The sequence below is a fragment of the Odontesthes bonariensis genome, chromosome 5 (assembly GCF_027942865.1).
Source record: "Odontesthes bonariensis isolate fOdoBon6 chromosome 5, fOdoBon6.hap1, whole genome shotgun sequence".
NCBI lineage: Eukaryota > Metazoa > Chordata > Actinopteri > Atheriniformes > Atherinopsidae > Odontesthes > Odontesthes bonariensis.
Genome location: NC_134510.1, coordinates 20,534,741 through 20,551,499, shown reverse-complemented (window position 1 = coordinate 20,551,499; position 16,759 = coordinate 20,534,741). Strand labels below are relative to the sequence as shown.

General features: G+C 48.0%; 2 protein-coding genes across 2 annotated transcripts; one reads left to right on the top strand and one right to left on the bottom strand.

The window, feature by feature from the left end:
* The first annotated feature begins 82 nt into the window (after nucleotides 1–82).
* LOC142379884 (uncharacterized) lies at nucleotides 83–3,261 on the top strand. The gene is made up of 3 exons (XM_075465257.1): nucleotides 83–286; nucleotides 473–722; nucleotides 813–3,261. Exons 1-3 carry the CDS (start codon nucleotides 260–262, stop codon nucleotides 2,312–2,314), a joined length of 1,779 nt encoding a protein of 592 aa, XP_075321372.1. The 5' UTR covers nucleotides 83–259; the 3' UTR covers nucleotides 2,315–3,261.
* LOC142379879 (discoidin, CUB and LCCL domain-containing protein 1) lies at nucleotides 2,887–16,373 on the bottom strand. The gene is made up of 15 exons (XM_075465248.1): nucleotides 16,211–16,373; nucleotides 12,893–13,114; nucleotides 11,522–11,659; nucleotides 10,517–10,568; nucleotides 10,363–10,435; nucleotides 10,127–10,260; nucleotides 9,998–10,035; nucleotides 9,470–9,661; nucleotides 8,720–8,832; nucleotides 8,450–8,624; nucleotides 6,591–6,683; nucleotides 6,324–6,417; nucleotides 5,997–6,034; nucleotides 5,809–5,907; nucleotides 2,887–4,015 (listed from the first exon to the last, which is right to left on the bottom strand). The coding sequence occupies exons 1-15, from the start codon at nucleotides 16,311–16,313 to the stop codon at nucleotides 3,573–3,575; spliced, it is 2,007 nt and encodes a 668-aa protein (XP_075321363.1). The 5' UTR covers nucleotides 16,314–16,373; the 3' UTR covers nucleotides 2,887–3,572.
* Between the last annotated feature and the right edge of the window lie 386 nt (nucleotides 16,374–16,759).

Sequence of the window (16,759 nt, the reverse complement as noted above, 5' to 3'; positions counted from 1 at the left end):
ATGTACTTCTGTACATGCGGTTATCGTGAGCGGAACAAAAGGGCTGGAGCCTCGGTCACGTGATTTAAAACCCGGAAACAGAAATGCTGTTGGTGGTTTGAAGTGGGGCTACACGTCGCCATGTCCCAACAAACGCGTGCATATAATTCATTTTATTCGTCGCACGTGTTGTTTTTAACCATAAAGTGCGCGTGCGAGGCGTTGAAATCGTGGCTGTGAAGGAGAGTCGTCGACCCCGCGCCGACGTTTGCTTGAATTCATGGACAAAGACAAAGGTGGCGACATTGTAAGTAAGAGCCGCTAGCTGTCACTTGACATTTACAGTCCATTTTTTGAGAGGAGTGGGTGGTCTCGGCTCAGGCCGCGAGCCCTTTAGTTTGTTGCCAGCTGTCAGTAGCCTGGACTTCAGTTTCAGGCAGTGTTCGTGTAGCACGTGCGGCCTGTACACTCATGCTTTATGTACCTCTCGCAGCATGCCCCGTGCTCCTGGATGGAGATGCATCAGTTCATTGGTGACCTCCTCTCATCTGGAAACCCATCTAAGAGTCAGCCAGATGTGCTGAACGCAGCGTGGGGGGGTGCTGGCGCTTCCCTGGGACTCAAAACTACTTCCCATCTCCAGCTGCCTGGACCCGCCCAGAACAAGGGGGGGACAGCCCTGGGCAGACAGGTCCATCCTGGGCCATCACAGAGGAAGGGAGAGGCCAAAGACAGAAGAGAAGGTTGGCATTTAGGAAATGGATCTTTTCGCTTCTTTTCTTTCTTTTTCTATTTTTCCTAAAATGTGTTTTCTACTTGTCCCTCCGGTTTAGACGTGCATCACGCCTGCTCCTGCCCCGGCTGTCCGTACTCCAGTCCCCCTCCATCTTTTGAAACTTTGCTGCCCAGACAGTCTTCGCCGTCATCGCCGCGCTCTGAGGCAGCGTGCCAGCCCAAAGACCTCAGCACGTGCTCACCGGACACCGCCGTCCCCTGCCGCAGCGCCGCCACATCTGAGCTGGAGTCCAGGCCGTCCAACCGACCGCAGGCTGAGGATGCAGATGGAGGGACTCGAAGCCAAGATCTTCCTTCCAGAGCGTCTTTGGGCGCCATGTCCCATCTTTCCGTGTTTCCCTGCTTCTGTTGCCACCGTGGCCTACAAACCTGTAATCAGCTGCTGAGCCAGCAAGAAGGCACAGACCCTCCTTTCTCTCACACCCATGCCCATCATCATTTTCATCACCACCACTGCCCTTTAACGTCTTGTTTACCCTGTCCTCAGCTCGCCCACTCTGCACAACTCTCTGGTCCTCTTCCCTGTTTGTCCTGCCAGTGCCCGCTTCCCACCTGTTCTCAGGTGTGCCACCCCCGCCACAGACCCACACAGCAGCAAGAGGAACGGGGCAGGGCCCTCCTGCCGCAGCATCCCTGCATGCACTGCCCCGCCTCTTTCTCCAGGCCTTCGCAGCTGCTGCAGCACCAGCGCTCCGAGCACGCCCACAAGCCGTCTGGCTTCCTCTGCACGGAGTGCGGCCGGGCCTTTAACTCTCACAGCAACCTCCGCATCCACCTCAACGTGCACACAGGTGCCCGGCCTTACTGCTGCCCCGATTGCGGGAAGAGCTTCAGCCAGTCCGGCGCTCTGAAGATCCACAGGCGGATTCACACGGGCGAAAGGCCGTACTCGTGCGGCTTCTGCGGCAGGGGGTTTCCACATCTGGCGGGAGTCCGGGCGCACCAGAGGACCCACACAGGAGAGAAGCCCTACCGCTGTAACCAGTGTGGGAAGTGCTTCACCCAGTCAGGAGCTCTTAAAATTCACACCCGCATCCACACAGGTGAGAGGCCCTTTACCTGCAGCCTCTGTGGGAAGGGCTTTTCCAACCGCTCCGGGATCCGCTTCCACTATCGCACCGTCCACGGGCTGGCTCCTGAACACACCGGCGAGGCAGGAGCTGAGGGTTGTTCCCCTGGCCGCCCGAGGACTTTGCCCCAGACTGCTGTTGGGCTAACTGCTGGGAACAGGCCAGGCAGCGATTCCCGCACGGCGCTAAATTCTGTACTTCCTTCAGATTTGACCGCCGTTCATAGTAGCTCCACCCAGCTCGGTGGAAAGGAGAGCGCATCTCAGGCAGCAGGAGCGGGCGGTCAAAGAGGGGGGCTTCTGTATGCATGTGAGGACTGTGGCCTGCGTTTTAAAGATGCCCCGTCCAGGAACAGACACCAGACACTGGAGCACTACTCCCATGAAGGGAGGGAGGAGGAAGAGGATGAGGAGGAGGGGCAGAGGAAAAGGAAAGAGTTCAGCTCAGAAGAAGGGGTTTATGATCAGTGAATGAATGTGAATCAATGCGGAGGTCACATAAGGGGCTGAACATTTAAACTGCAAAGTATGTGGCCTTTTTACACACTAAAATGATCGGTTTATCATCAGCCTTCATTATTTTAGATACAGCTCTGCATCTTTGTCAGCTACTATTGAGACTGAAACGAAGCTTTTCTTATGTTTCACAGCATCGCAGTGGATTTCTGGGAGATTCTGTACAGAAACTCAGTAAGGTGTGTTCCTTAAGGTGTGTTAAGCTAGTCAAAGCCTCCCAACAAATCAGACTTTAATGAAGCGGTCAGTAACATTGTGGACTGACCTCAGATCCCCATAACAAAATATGTCCTGTAACCGGAAAAAGTACAAGTTTGCCTTTTTTAAAACTGATCTATCTATAGACTTTCCGTGTAAGATAATAAGGGGGAATAAAAGCTATGTGTATTTAAATTATTTGGCAACTTTCTCCCCTGAAGACAAATGGTCAAAAAAGTCAAACAGTTGAAAGAATAGCACTGGGTCACATACTGAAAATCATACTAAAGGCTTTCGGGGAAAGAAAAATAATCCATGACACCACCACCTTGTATATTTGCCTCTATTTTATTTTATTACAATCCAAAAAAATAATGTTTTACATAAAGGTATTTTTTTTAATATACATGTTACATGAGGGTTATGAGAAATGACACATACAGCAGTTATTGTTAGAGGCCTGAAGCTCGGCAGCGCCACCTAGTGGTCATGTGTAATCAATACTCTCAACCACTTTGTTACAGTGTTCCATTTACAGTGCTTCATATAAAATGCTGAAATTCTACATTGTAAACAATACAATGTTTTGTGCGGACAAGTAACATTCAATCCACTGTTAGACGTTAAATAGATTGATGCATATGTTTCTTTTAAGTGTTTTTTCGGAAAGTGCAGCTTGTGATTAAACATTTCAGTAAAAAGTCTCTCGGACGCACCTGAACCTGCTTCTTCTTTGTGCATCACAAGAAAACAAAACAAAACAAAACAACGTACTTGTACAAACTTCCTGAAAGGAAAATACTTTTGTCCACGTGGCCCCTCAGACCATCCTGTGCTCTGAGTGGGGAACCCTGATATAATCCATGAGTAGTGATTCCTGATCTCTGGGTACGGCTCACTGTGCACGGCACCGTCCAGCCTGGCGTCCTTTTGAGATCGCTCCGAATGCTCCTCTGATCTCGACACGATTTGGTTCACCGGAGCTGTTTCTTCCTCATGTCTGAGCTCACCGTTTTCACGACGCCTCTTCATATGTGTACTTCCGTAGTAAAGAGTCACTCGGCTTGGGTTCTGCGTAGACCACGCTGACCGGCCGCGGGCCAGTGGCGTGCACAGCTGGAGTGCAGTAGCCATTGGACAGCATCCTGTGTGAGGGGCAGTCATACTGACTGTGGTGCGGTGTCATCCTGACGCCTATGCATGGCGCCGGAACGGGAGGTCCGTGTGTACTGCCGTGAAGCATCCCGGTCAGAGTTGGCAGGCTGGGCTCGGAGGGCAGCTCACTGAAAGGGGTGGCGTACTCTGGCTCTGGAGGAAGCGGCTCGGCGTATTCTGGAAGGTTGCCAGGAGTGTCGTAATGGACGCAAGGGAAGGGGGTGGTGTAGTCCTCGTCTGAAGAAGGTCTAAACGTTGAACCGACCCTCTGTCCGACTGCTGTAAGAGCAGGCGCGGCGTAATCTGGAGAGAGAGAGAAAAAAAAAAAAGCGATCCGTTCACACGAGACACTATCTGTTACTTCAAACGAGGCGATAATTCACAAACGGGGGTTATTGGTTTCTGCTCGAGCAACGGCATAATCTATACTGGATGCAATTAGCTAGACTTGTCAAATGCAATCAATTATTTAATGCTATTCAATATAAAAGACCATCGGAATATGTGCAGTTCTAATTCAATCTTTTATGCCTCTCAACACAATGCTTTCAGTGTTCCAGTTTTCTCTGTAAACCAAGGTTTTAATCAGTCAACGTCGCCTAAAAATTGAATTTGGGCAGTTAAACGGGGCTGGTTTGTGTGGCCTTGGGTGAGCAACAAAAAAATAAACAAATAGATGTGAGCCCAACATCGAACCAACATAGAAACCAGATTTCTCTCAGTTTGTTTGGCTGCATCCAGAACTTGCTGCTGTTTTTAATGGAACCGAGTCTGGCCTCTATTCGCTGTGTTTTTTTAAATCAATGCGCTGATACACAAACTGAAATATTTCCAACTCAGAATTATTCCTTTTCATCAATAGCTGCCTTCAGCAATTTCCTTCAGCAGATAACTGTTGATGTGCAGTGGACCTGTGCGCCTCCCCTCCTCCACCGACTGAAGCTCCTCGGCACCCGTACGGAGGTTATGCTTTTCCTTTCTCACCTGTAGACCTGCTGCTTCATCCCAACACTTTGCTCCCACAGATCTCTCCTTAACTTTGACAGTTTCCAAACGGAGACTGATGCTTCCTTATGATATTTTTAACTGATCAAACTACAAGCTGAAAGAGCTTTTGCAATCGTTACATAGCCTGCCTCCGATTTGCAGTTGGCTACTAACTTAATTCTAGATCCTCGGCAGTTGCTCAGAGGAGCCCGTGGTCGCTGACAGGGTTAATCGGTGAATTTGTCCTCTCTGGACATCAACTGGCAACCCGGCTGCCTGCGAGTCCAAACAAACTGTCCTGTTTTTTTTTCTTTCTACAAAGTTCAAACAGTTAAAATAAAGAAAACACACAGTGAAATGATCCAAGTTAGAGATGTGAGGCGTGTCTAGAGTTGAATCTGTTTGAGCCATCGGCATCCAAACTACTTTATGAGCCTTAAACATGTTGGTGGATCCAGATCAAAAGTCTATAAATGGCAATGGAAAAAAAAAAGCTTTTCTAAAGGCAAATGCTTTTCTACCAATAAGGCAACGAGGCTGAGAAAGTAGCACTTTCATCCAGAGGCGGGGGCGTGGGAGGCTTCGACCTAACTCAAGAGCCAGCACAGCCATTTTACTTAGACGGGCTTCTGCGGGAGCTTCGATTGTCTTAGCATCAACCCCTCTGCCTTGTTTATCACTGGACGTCTGAGGGAAGGGCTGCCCCTGCTGGGGGAGGGGATTTGGGACGCAGAGATGGGACCGCTTGGGTGGGTGGGTGGGTGGTTGTGGGGGGGCTATGAGGCCTTTATCGAGCTCCAATTAAAGAGTCTCTTTCAGAGGGGCTCTGCGGAGCAAAGAAAGGAATGTTTGTACTGTGACTGGGTGATAGGCTGAGCCAGGGGAAAGAATGGACAGCCCGCAGAGAGCTGTTTGCCTGTCAGAGCTGGCATGAGCTGCACAAACCGACCACTGAAGCCGAGGACTGAGCAGGCTGAACAGATGGGGGAAGCAGAAATGCAGTCTACACACACACACACACACACACACACACACACACACACACATATATATATATATATATATATATATATTTAAACAAACAACATAAAATATGCATCACATCTCACCGTTGAGAGGGGGGCTCGGTAGAGCATCGTGGACGTTTCGCTCCAGCGGGTAAGAGATGAGCTCTGACTGTGGACACTTGGCCTTAAAACTCTGACAATCTGCTCGACACAAAGACGAGTCAAAGTCAAGAGTTTGCAACAACGGATGACGAAAGTGCCTAAAAAAAACCCTGCATGGCTCGTCTTACCTGTGGGTATGGAGTACTTCATTTGTGACTCTTTTTTCCTATACAGAGGAGATTAAAGCACACAGTGAGGGTATTTTCCATGTGAAATGCGGCTTCTGGGTGCGATTAGCCGACTCACTGAATGGAAAGCAGTCAGCCTGTTTTAATGAGACTTTCTGTTCATTTACACAATCGAACCCAAACAAGATGATTTGCATAACCCTTTGACATTTTAAAGAGAGTCTATTCGTATTTGGGGAGTTATGACAAGCATCGATTCACAAAGTTCAATGATTCTTTGAAGTGGCAAATAAAGAACATTCCAACCGATGTGTCGATGTACAGTACCTTCGTTTCCACCAGATTCCAGCTAACAAACAACTCCCGCACATTAGAAGCCCCAGGACCACTCCCACTGCCACTATCACTGGCTGACTGGAGCCTGCAGGAGTTCAAACGTCTCAGTGACTGAACAATTAAAGAAGATGTGCAGTTCACAGAGATGATGCACTCAACACACAATACATTGCTCTTACTGATATAACCTGTACACATCCCCAAATGCTGGTAGAGAAATGTCACATCAGCCAATCAGATGGAGATAAAAGCGCATACTTAATGTCGTCTCCACCAACACTGAGCCCTCGGTGGGGGTGGGAGAGGGGCTCGGGCGTGAGATGTCCATGTTCACTTTGATGGACGGGGATTCTGTCAGGAAAAGCAGGAGGAGAGGAAAATCTTGACACCAGGGCCCTCATTTATCAAGCGTTCTTAGGAACAGATCTGTGCGTAAAGCGTCCGTGCGATCATTCCTGAGCAAAGTGTGGGATTTATGAACATGTACTTGAACTTTGAAATGTGCCTAAATCTACGCACAGCTTTGACCATGCTTACGCACATTGCCTAGTGGTAGAATTACGAAACTGCAAATGGTGTTGATCGCTGCACAGGGGAATATTACAATGTTCATTCAGTTGTTGCATTACAGTATGTCTGACGGCATTTGGGTCCGTGTAGCCTATGCAATTCCAAAGCACGGTGCATTAGACCTACCTGGCGTTCATTGCATTTCATTCAGAGTGTAACAATAATTGTTTCACCAGAAGACCTGACAATAATCAGCCTAGTTTAATTGATATGGGTATAAAAGGCACACGTAGGACATGCCATTCAGAACGCAACATGGCCCATCTTGCATTGCTTGAGGATCTGGAAAACCGTGCGCTACGGAGGGAGCGCGTGTTTAGGGAGCGTGCAGATTTATTGGCAGAAAGTAGTGAGTGGCTTGTAAGCAGGTTCAGATTTCCAAAACATATATTGCTCGACCTCTGCCGTGAATTGGGGCCATTTCTCGAGCGCGAAACTAAGCGCACGCAAGCCATACCTGTGCATACACAGGTGCTGTCCACTCTGGGCTTTTTGGCTACAGGTACGTTTCAGCGCGAGGTAGGAGATCGATGCGGCATTTCTCAGGCGTCCATGAGCCGAATTCTGCCCACAGTGTTGGATGCGATTATTTCTTTGGCACCGACTTACATTCGATTCCCTTATGGGGGTCCACGCCAGGCAGACATTAAGCGAGGGTTTTATGGTATCGCGCAGTTCCCCAACGTCATAGGAGCAATAGACTGCACTGACGTCGCACTAAAAGCACCATCACAGCACCAATACAACTTCGTGAATAGGAAGGGGAAGCACTCCATTAATGTACAGCTTATATGCGACAGTGATATGCTGCTTCTCAATGTCGTTGCCCGATGGCCAGGGGGGGGGTGAGTTATGATTGCAGACGCGATGCGTGTGTGGAGGTGTGGAGCCTGTGTGCGTAATTGGCATAAAGCTGTGCTGTCCGCCGCGTATGATTCTGTATTGCTTCTCATGTGTTTTCGAGATCCGCGCTCTGAGTCAATCAAATCAAATCAAATTGATTTGTATAGCACATTTCATGTACAAAACAGTTCAAAGTGCTTTACATAAAATAAAAGCATTGCAGCAGGGAGTGCAAGAAGCATTAAAAATACGTAAAAGAATATAAAGAGAAACAAATAAAATCATTTAAATGAATTTAAAAACAGGCAACAGTCTAAATAAGTTAAAAGATATTTCATGCATAGACACATGAGAAAAGAAATGTCAAGCGCAAGCAAGCAAACAAGCAAGTTCCGGTGGCTTTTAAAGGGAATGTTGGTGCCATATATGGTTAATTGGGGGCGTTCCATGATGCAAATTAGTCTGATCGTGCCCGCGCAAGGTGAATTGGCAGGTGTGGTATTTATCATTGCAGATTACCTACCTGTGTGCGTACGACCTGTGTAAGAACGTTTGATGAATGCCGATTTTTTTGTACTTGGGCACATTCTAAATTTCACTCATACGACAGGATTTAGAAGGGATTCTACGCACTAATGATAAATGAGGGCCCTGGAGCGGGCGGTTGCTAATTTTGACCGAGTGAACGGAGGCGCTTTACTCACCTCCGGGTGCCCGCGACCTCGGTGTGGCTTTTGCAGCCGGACAGCCCACAACTCGGACCTGAGCCGAAGCTCTGCCGTGCCAGCTCAGCGGCTGCAGGCGAACGAATCGAGCCACCGCAGCAGGAAACAGGCTGTTGAGCACTTTGAGGTGGCCGTCGGTGTAGGCCTGAAACACCTGGGTGCCAGAGAGAGCCGAGTTATTCTCCTCGCAGAGAACTCCGACGTCCTTTTGTCTGAAACGAGCCTCGCGATGTGCAGCTCACCACCAACCTTTTGTTCCTTGCTCAGAGCGCCTCGGTACGGCTTCCAGGTCTTTTTGTCCTTGCTGAAATGGAGACTGTAGGATTGGATGTAGTTCTCATCCGATCCCGTTGTTACTATTCCTGAGAAAAGAGAACAATGTGTTAAGCCTGATTTATGCTTCAGGCGCAAAGCCTCTGACGCTCGGACGCAGAGCCTCTGCGAGCGTCAAAATCTTGACCACTCCCCCACGCAGAGGCTCTGCGCGCGTCGTCGTGCACCTCAGAAAAATCCTGACTACACGTCGGACGGACGCAGACCACCAACGGAAGTGCGCAGACAAAAGCGGCTGTGATTGGTCCTCGGTGTGCCTTTCCGGTTGTCTGTGTGGCTTCCACCTTTGCATTTTCGCCAACTCCAAAAAAAAAGCTGTTCTTCTTCGATGTCGAGCAACTCCAAATCCATATCTTGCATACACTTTTTCTTTTTTGTAAAAACAAACACTTCCGCCAGCGCCGCCGAAGTTCTCGTCACCGCCCACCGAAATTCTCGCGAGGGGAAACTGCTGTGCGTCCCGAGAAATTCCAGACCGAGGTTGCAGAACCATAACATGAAAAGTGGTTCGCGACCAGAGCAAAGCAACACGTCAAGACGATAGACGCAGAAGTATAATCCGCCCTTTACTTTACACTAAATAGAAAATATCACCAAAGCTATCCCTTAAGCAAGTTTATTTATTATTTAAAAAATAAATAAATAAAATAGATATATTTTCCAGACCTGTGACGGTGCTTCTATCAACCAGCTCCATCTCCACCCACGGGTTTGGATCACTACTGTCTGCCGCCCAGTGTAGGAAGTCATGGCCGGACTCCATGTTTCTGGAGGACGAGAACAGTCTGTGCTCTGGACTGTTTTTGTCCCAGAAAGATGAGGCATTCAGACCAGAGACGGTCAGGATGTTGTTGCATTCTGTTCAGGGACGAGAGGAAGGAATCGACAGATGGAAGCATCCCATTATGTAACTTTCTTTTTCAAGACACACAGCAACGTTGGCCACTTGAAATTGTGTATATCAAGATGCTGCTTTTTCATGCCAAGTTGAGAGGAACTTGCGGCTGTCGTGACGGCAGAAAATGTTCGTGTTTAGCATTTAAAAAAAAAGAAAATGATGCAGCTTGCCTCGCTCTCTTAGCCGCTCCGCCTGCGGCAAACTGGCTAAAAAAAAAAAAGAAATGTAGAAAACCCCCGTATATCTGCGGGGAAAATTTGCAACGTGCAATTAGAAATGTCATGGCTGCCTCATACCTTGGCTGAAAAGCAGCTTCTTCTCCGATAATGATCCCCTGTCAAAAGAGCAGCAATGCATGGTCAGACTGGCCCCTGACAGACATTACTGTGATCTGTCATCTGGAATACAACACCAAACCAACACACATCTTAGAGAGGATCCCGTTGGCAAAGGTGGATTCATAGAGTGTAAGACTCCTCCCTCGGTGCACGGCGATGCGACCTCCCGCGCCATCGGAAGCGGCTCCAGCGTGGACCGCAGACTTGCACAGGACTGAGGTCTGTGGCAGAGGGGAGAGGATGGATCACCGTCAGACGTTTCTCTTTTAATCACAAAAAATTCGAACGCAGCGATGCGACCAAGTGAAATGTCGCGTGCTTACGTCTCTGTAACCCTGCTCAGAGTTCCCCCAAACGTCCCCGCTGACGTCCTTGCATCCAGCAGGGCAGTACACGCTGAGGAGCAGCAGAATGACACGTTATTCAACCCAGTGAAACCGACTCCGCTGTCGGAGACGTGACTCGCCAACTGCTTACCTCAACTGCTGCGAGTTGAAATGAGATCCTCTTCGTAAACAAGAGATGAGATCTGAAAAAAAAACAAAAAAAACAGAGCAGAGCAGATGCCAGAATTAATCTGCACCTTCTTGAAAAGTGTAGTTGGTACTTGAACAGTATGGGACCCTGTGTTTCAGGCTTGCGTAATAATCCCTCCCCTCCATTCGCTCAATCACACAATCACAGACGCTCTGGCATGCTCTAAGCGCGCTGTATTAAGGCAACGCTGGCCATCACCGTTGATGTGACTGCACCCTTTGTTACTGTCCTTTAGTCACAGTTCACGAGGACAGTGAATGGTCCTCGTGCGATGACAGTTAGGAGACAGTGGTCTGTGTGTGCGCACCACTCCAGACGCTGACGATTTTTTTTTTTACAAACAACTCACTGAAAAACAGGAAGCTATGATACGCGCTTTACAGTTTAGATTACTTCATCCAGAGAAAAGGAGAGTTAAGAGCTTTAACTTGTTGCGCCTTTTTGCGATGAACCCAATCTACAAAAAAACTGAAAAAAAGGAAGGCAGAATTTGCTGTGGCGCGGCTGGAGAGTTAACAGCTAAATCAGTGGGATTAAAAGGCAGTTGCGGGCTTGCAGTGGTTAACGGGGCTGGTGAAGACTGTACAAATGACAGACTGAAGCCCGAGGCCTCGCTCCATTCAGTCTGCGAGAGGGAGTCCGACTCTTGTTTTCTGAGCAAACATACCAGAGCAAAGATGGCGACGGAGGATGAATGCCAATAAGCGGTGACTCATGCACGCACAGACCTCAACGCACAAGCCCCCCATGCACGAGAAAACAGCTTCAAATTACACCAACTTAAACCTATAAAATAAGAGCGTGCGCACACACAGTTCATTAGTAAGGCATTCATAAAAGTTGGCCATGTGTAAGCCATGTGCTCAGGATTCCAAGTAACAATACTGAACCGGTTACCAGTTTATCAGCGTGACTGAAACCACAGTCGAGCAAACGCAGGCTTACCTGGATACTGGTCTGTTGTGTATGAGAGTAGAAAACCTCGTCCAGAGCGATGTGGGCCTGACTTGAATGCTACCGTCACTTCGTTGCTTTTAAGTGTCACATTCTTCTGTGCTGCATCAAGCTTGCCACACACCGGACCTGGGAATGCACATGCACAGCTGACTTACTCATCACAGACAGAGATGCCGTGGCAGTATTGGGCCACAATGATGTCTTTGAAATGGATAATTGCACAATTTCCCAGAAGAAAAGGGTCGGAACTTTAAAAGCAACACGCCTCGTGCCTGTTGTATGTTCCTTAACAAGTTGGAACTTGACCAAACATGTTTCTGTGGACATTAACGAGCTTCTGGGAGAATCTGGCTGGATATTTGACCATTGTTTTTTGGCTGAATTGTTAAGTGAAAGTAAATATTTTGCTTTCCTGGCACAGACCTGACTTAATAGCACTGATGAACATCTTCTTAAAAAGACTTTGGGAAAGCCTTTCCATCGGCCTAATTTAATCCATACCCCAAGCCCACTTTGACGTATGTTTGGAGTCAGTGCCTTGTTGGAACACCCAACTGTGTGAAAGTTTCAACTTTCTAGCTGACTGGCAGTGGAAAAAGTCCCACAGCGTGATGCTACCACCGCCACGGTCAACAGTTGTTACAGTCTCCATCATCATGGAGACATTAAACTTACAGCTAAGAGCTTCGGATCAATCTAAAGATGTCCGTTTTAGACCAGCGGCCTCTTTCTAAGCGACACAAAGCCAGCTGGACTGTAGACAGTGAAACTTTTAATCTGCACAAACCTGCACCTCGGTTTCCAGGTTGTTTCTAACCATATAAAACAGTTCACTCTCAGTTCAGCTCCACAGGTCGGGTCATCTTCGAGACTTTGGCAAGGTGGTGACCCCCACCCCCGATTTCCACATGTTAGGAAGAGGCCACAGACATCTCTCTCACATCTGCACTAAATTCCTTGAGCTTTCTAATTGTACTGTGTGCCGTTTACGTCACAATCCTCCCACTAACACTTGACTCTATAATGATGAGAACCTATGCTGAACCTGAGATGACAGTAAAAAAGAAAAAAGAAAATCACGAGGTTCTCTGGAGGCCATTAATATATCCAACAGCAGCCTGTCAGAATATCTATTTCCCCTAAATCTCTCAACCCTCATTTCGGTTTGCTGTCAAATAGCTATGCCCTCAAGACACAACTTGATACAGGTGGTTGCAAAACATACGTGTGTCTCTAGCAAAAAAGGTGCGTCAGTTGAATGGCGTGGCCTGTGTGTACGATCATGGCGGGGAGAACTTCCGCAGTGGTGTAGAATGTAAAAAGCCCATTAGCGAGTATTTAAGAGCTTTCACTTCTCACCCATGCTGGGTTCTCCGCTCTTGTCCGTGATAACAACTGAACCATTGCTGCAGCCCGGACTGCTCTCAATGTCGAAGTCTCCGAACAGCAGCCGCAGCGTCCGCCCCTCAGGCACACGAATCCTCCACTTGCACCAGGCGTCACTGGGGTAGGTGCCTGGGTAGTTCTGAGACGCTAGAGTGCCAGACTCTGCTCCCAGCAGCGTGTGTCCGCAGCCATTACCTGACATAACACAAGCGTAAAAAGAAAGGCTGTGGCCAGACAAAACAGAAGACGGCACACATCACTGCTCTTCCATGGAGGCTGAAATGAATTATTTTCTTTATTATTCCAAGTCGTGATATTCCAATTTCTTGTTCGGTACTGCAAAAAAACTTAAAAGGTTGAATACAACAGAAAATATTCATACCTGACAAGCTTGAGCCAGTTCGTTTTACAAAAATAATTCATGATAGTTCAGCTGCACGGTGTCCTGAGCAGGTGCAGTATTTATGAGCTGTGGAGCTGGCAGATATAAAAGCATTTTGCATCTGAGAAACGCTGTGAGAAGCGTGGGAATACTTTTCAGCAAAGCCAGGATGACATAACCGCAGACAGTCTCGTCATCACCCGTCTTAATCAAACAGACAGAATATTAAGGGCTTTGTTAACGCGCGATTTAAGGACTAAAGGCTAAAGCCTGATTCTTACCTGGCGCAACCTCGCTTTGACCCATTCTTACTAGCTGGTCGCAAATGGCGCAAACGGTCACGTGACCCAAAATTCCGCCACGCCCCCCGTCGCAAGCTAAAAAATCCTCGCGCGTCGCAAGGGCGCGCACACAACTTTTTTTCTGACTTCGCGCGAGCTCAACCGGAAACAGCTGACCAAGAGAAAGGAAACATGAACACTGCAGAGACCGCGGTGACCGAGAGGGTGCGCCTCTACAAACATCTGTACGACACATCTATGAAGTTACACTGGGACAACGTTGTCCCAAAGGACAACGTTTGACAAAGTTCGTCTTGTTGCAAAGGACGAACATTCCACCTTCTCTTCTGTTTTTGCCGCAGCCGCTTAGCACTGAGATACATATACAGTTCTACACCCAGAGTAAATTCATTCCGCATCTGCATCAGATGTGCCAGCCTCTGCTGACGTGACACCACAGGTGGCATTGTGTATGCTTTCTTCGTATGCTTTTCTTCGTCCGGTTCTTCAGCTTGTTTCCTCAACAGTGACGCCCGCTGGTCTGGAGAGAACTGCAAATGTGACGCATACTCGGCGCAAACTGCGCTTATGAGCTGAAGGAACTGTGAAGGGGCTGGCGCTTTCGATGACGTCATTAATGGTTCTCGAGCCAGAACAGTTGCGCGGTTGCGCCGAGGAAGAATCAGGCTTAACAAGTCTCACCTGAACGTGCCCCGCAGACCTGGGCATGTTTTACGATCATAACTGAGCGATGACACAACTGCCAGGGAGGAAAGTGCTCGGCTCATGAACACTACAACATGCACACCATGTAGCAGAGGACAATCTCCAAAAGATTTAATCCACTGAAATGAAATTTTATAAAAAGTCTGGGATTTCTTACTGGGCTCTTATCTCTAATAGAGGAGCACGAGAACTGCGAATTAGCTTCCCTGCAAACAACTTATCTTTAATTTTTTTTCACTGAGTCTTCTGACCTGCGACCGCTGTGACTAACGCTTGGACTGGAACAGAAAGCACAAATATTTAGACGGTCCAACATCCTCCTTGGTCGCTGAAAAACAGTGAGTCAATTCCCCCAGCGGTTTCACAGAACTGTGCTGTGGAGGCGGCGTGCGCGTATACCACAGCCAAAACAAAGGGTTCCGGTATTGGTCAAAATGCATAAAAGGGCCCCGGGGTCAGACTAAGGCTAATCATCACACCCCATCCTTGTCTTCCATAAAAGGCTTCCTCAAAAGTGTTGAGGGGAAACTTCTAGATAACCACCCCACTCACCCTGTGTCATGCCTCCAGTATCACCCCCCCCCCCCCCCCACCACCCCCCGATTCCCAACAGATCTTCAGCTCCAAAATACCATCAGCCTTTGAATGTCACTGCCCCTCCTCAAGCCCCCGAAGGATTCCCTGGAAATGCCACAGTGACATACTGTAACCGCGGGCAACAGAGCGTGGATCCGTCACCTTCCTGTGGGAGGCCACCGAGGCGGCAATACTGGGGGAAGTTCTGGTTGGCCTGGAATTGTGCCCTGCTCAACGAACTCTTTCAATTACTCTCCAGAGCAGTTTGATTGGGAAACTGATATGTATTCAGTCTGTTCGGGCCAGCTAGGGAAAATTTAGAGGGGTAAATTACACTAAACAGGATTCAGAGTGGATGGCGCGGCAAGAAGAGAGTCGACCAGAAGCACACCAGCAACTCTGTTTTCCCCTTGTGGTTTTGCTGGCAGGTCTTTACAGGTCCTCACTGGCAGACAGGATGTTCACCTGTGCTACCTGTCACTACATAGCCTTAACCCCTCTGGTATGTCAGTTGCAGCATTACAGCGCATCGGCTGCAATGCTCCCCCCCCAAAACCTGGCCCCACCAAAGCTTTAAAAAAAAAAAAAAAAAGATTCAGAGTGGATAATTTACCCAGGACTTAATCATCGTCCGATATGAGGAAACCAAAGACCCGGAGACAGACAAAAACAAGGATTTGTGGTGTGGCTGACTGCTGGAGTCACCGTCTACAAGCGTAATAACTGTTCTTTCTCTCTATGTGTGAGTACACATGGTCACTGTGATTCATACTGGGCTTAACTGGTGTTAAGATATAATAAAAAGAAAAAGAAAAAACGCTGGGAAAAGATAGCTGGGATCAGCAGGTAAACACATTAACAAGGGAAGAGTATGCGAAGAATGTAACCATGACAGCACACGGTCGACCTTCGTACCCACGTCAAATCTGCAATACAGTATTTCTCCTGCAGCAACAAATCAAAAAAGTTACACTAACATACGTTTCCTGTGGCTCACACTGACACAGTAGGATTATTAGCCAATTCTGTCTTTCTTTTTTTCTAACTTGAACAATAGTAGGATTCAGTTTTGCATGACACAATGAGTAAACGATGCAGAAAATAAGCTTAAACTAAAAAAAAAAAAGTTGCTATTAATGCTCGTCCTTTTGCTTAGACTTTATAATCATGTCGTTACAAGCAAAAACATTAACTCGACACCAAGGAAGCCAGCTAATAATCTACTGAGGGGATCTTCAGCAGCTGGCTGACAAGATGTTTGAACTCCAATCTCGCGTCACAATCCTTATCTTATCACAAGCGTGGGGAAAATAGTCGTTTTCTTACCCTCCTGGCCGTGGACGCCGACGGAACAAACGCTAAAAGTGATCCAAAAGCCCGCGAAAAGAGACCTCACAGCATCCCAGACGTTTTCGCACTTTGTAAGCATGATTCCCAGCGCTGTGCGCGAGAAGGGTAAGGTGCATGCTTCGACGTCTCGAGTTCTTGCATGAATAAAAAAAAAGTTCCAGCACAAAGTACTGGTATTTACTATTGGCCACGAGTCGCAAACCCGACCTTTCGATTGGTCAGCTTCGACTGTCAATCAAAGTGTCCCAAACATTCCATTCCCGAAAGGGGGCGGGCTTATGTGTGGCTGTGTGCTGATCCGAGACCAGCCACCGTTAATGATAATACAGATGGATGTCAGATGGCTACCTTTACCTGTACAGGCTGTTTCATGAAGTTACTGTATTATAAGTGGGAAATGTCGAGTTTAACAGCCAACATATAGAGCAAGAACACTTGCCCCGTGTATGCCCCTGTCGACCCGCCTCCATTTCTGTTCGAAACCTGCCACCTAGTGGTGAAATAAGGCCAACAACAAAAACACAA

Coding starts and splice junctions, on each gene's coding strand:
- LOC142379884 (XM_075465257.1), top strand. CDS start 260: ATGGACAAAGACAAAGGTGGCGACATT. Junction 287..472: donor AAGACAAAGGTGGCGACATT/GTAAGTAAGAGC, acceptor TACCTCTCGCAG/CATGCCCCGTGCTCCTGGAT. Junction 723..812: donor GGCCAAAGACAGAAGAGAAG/GTTGGCATTTAG, acceptor CCTCCGGTTTAG/ACGTGCATCACGCCTGCTCC.
- LOC142379879 (XM_075465248.1), bottom strand. CDS start 16,313: ATGCTTACAAAGTGCGAAAACGTCTGGGATGCTGTGAGGTCTCTTTTC. Junction 11,660..12,892: donor GAGCGGAGAACCCAGCATGG/GTGAGAAGTGAA, acceptor GTGCATTCCCAG/GTCCGGTGTGTGGCAAGCTT. Junction 5,908..5,996: donor GAAGTACTCCATACCCACAG/GTAAGACGAGCC, acceptor TGTGTCGAGCAG/ATTGTCAGAGTTTTAAGGCC.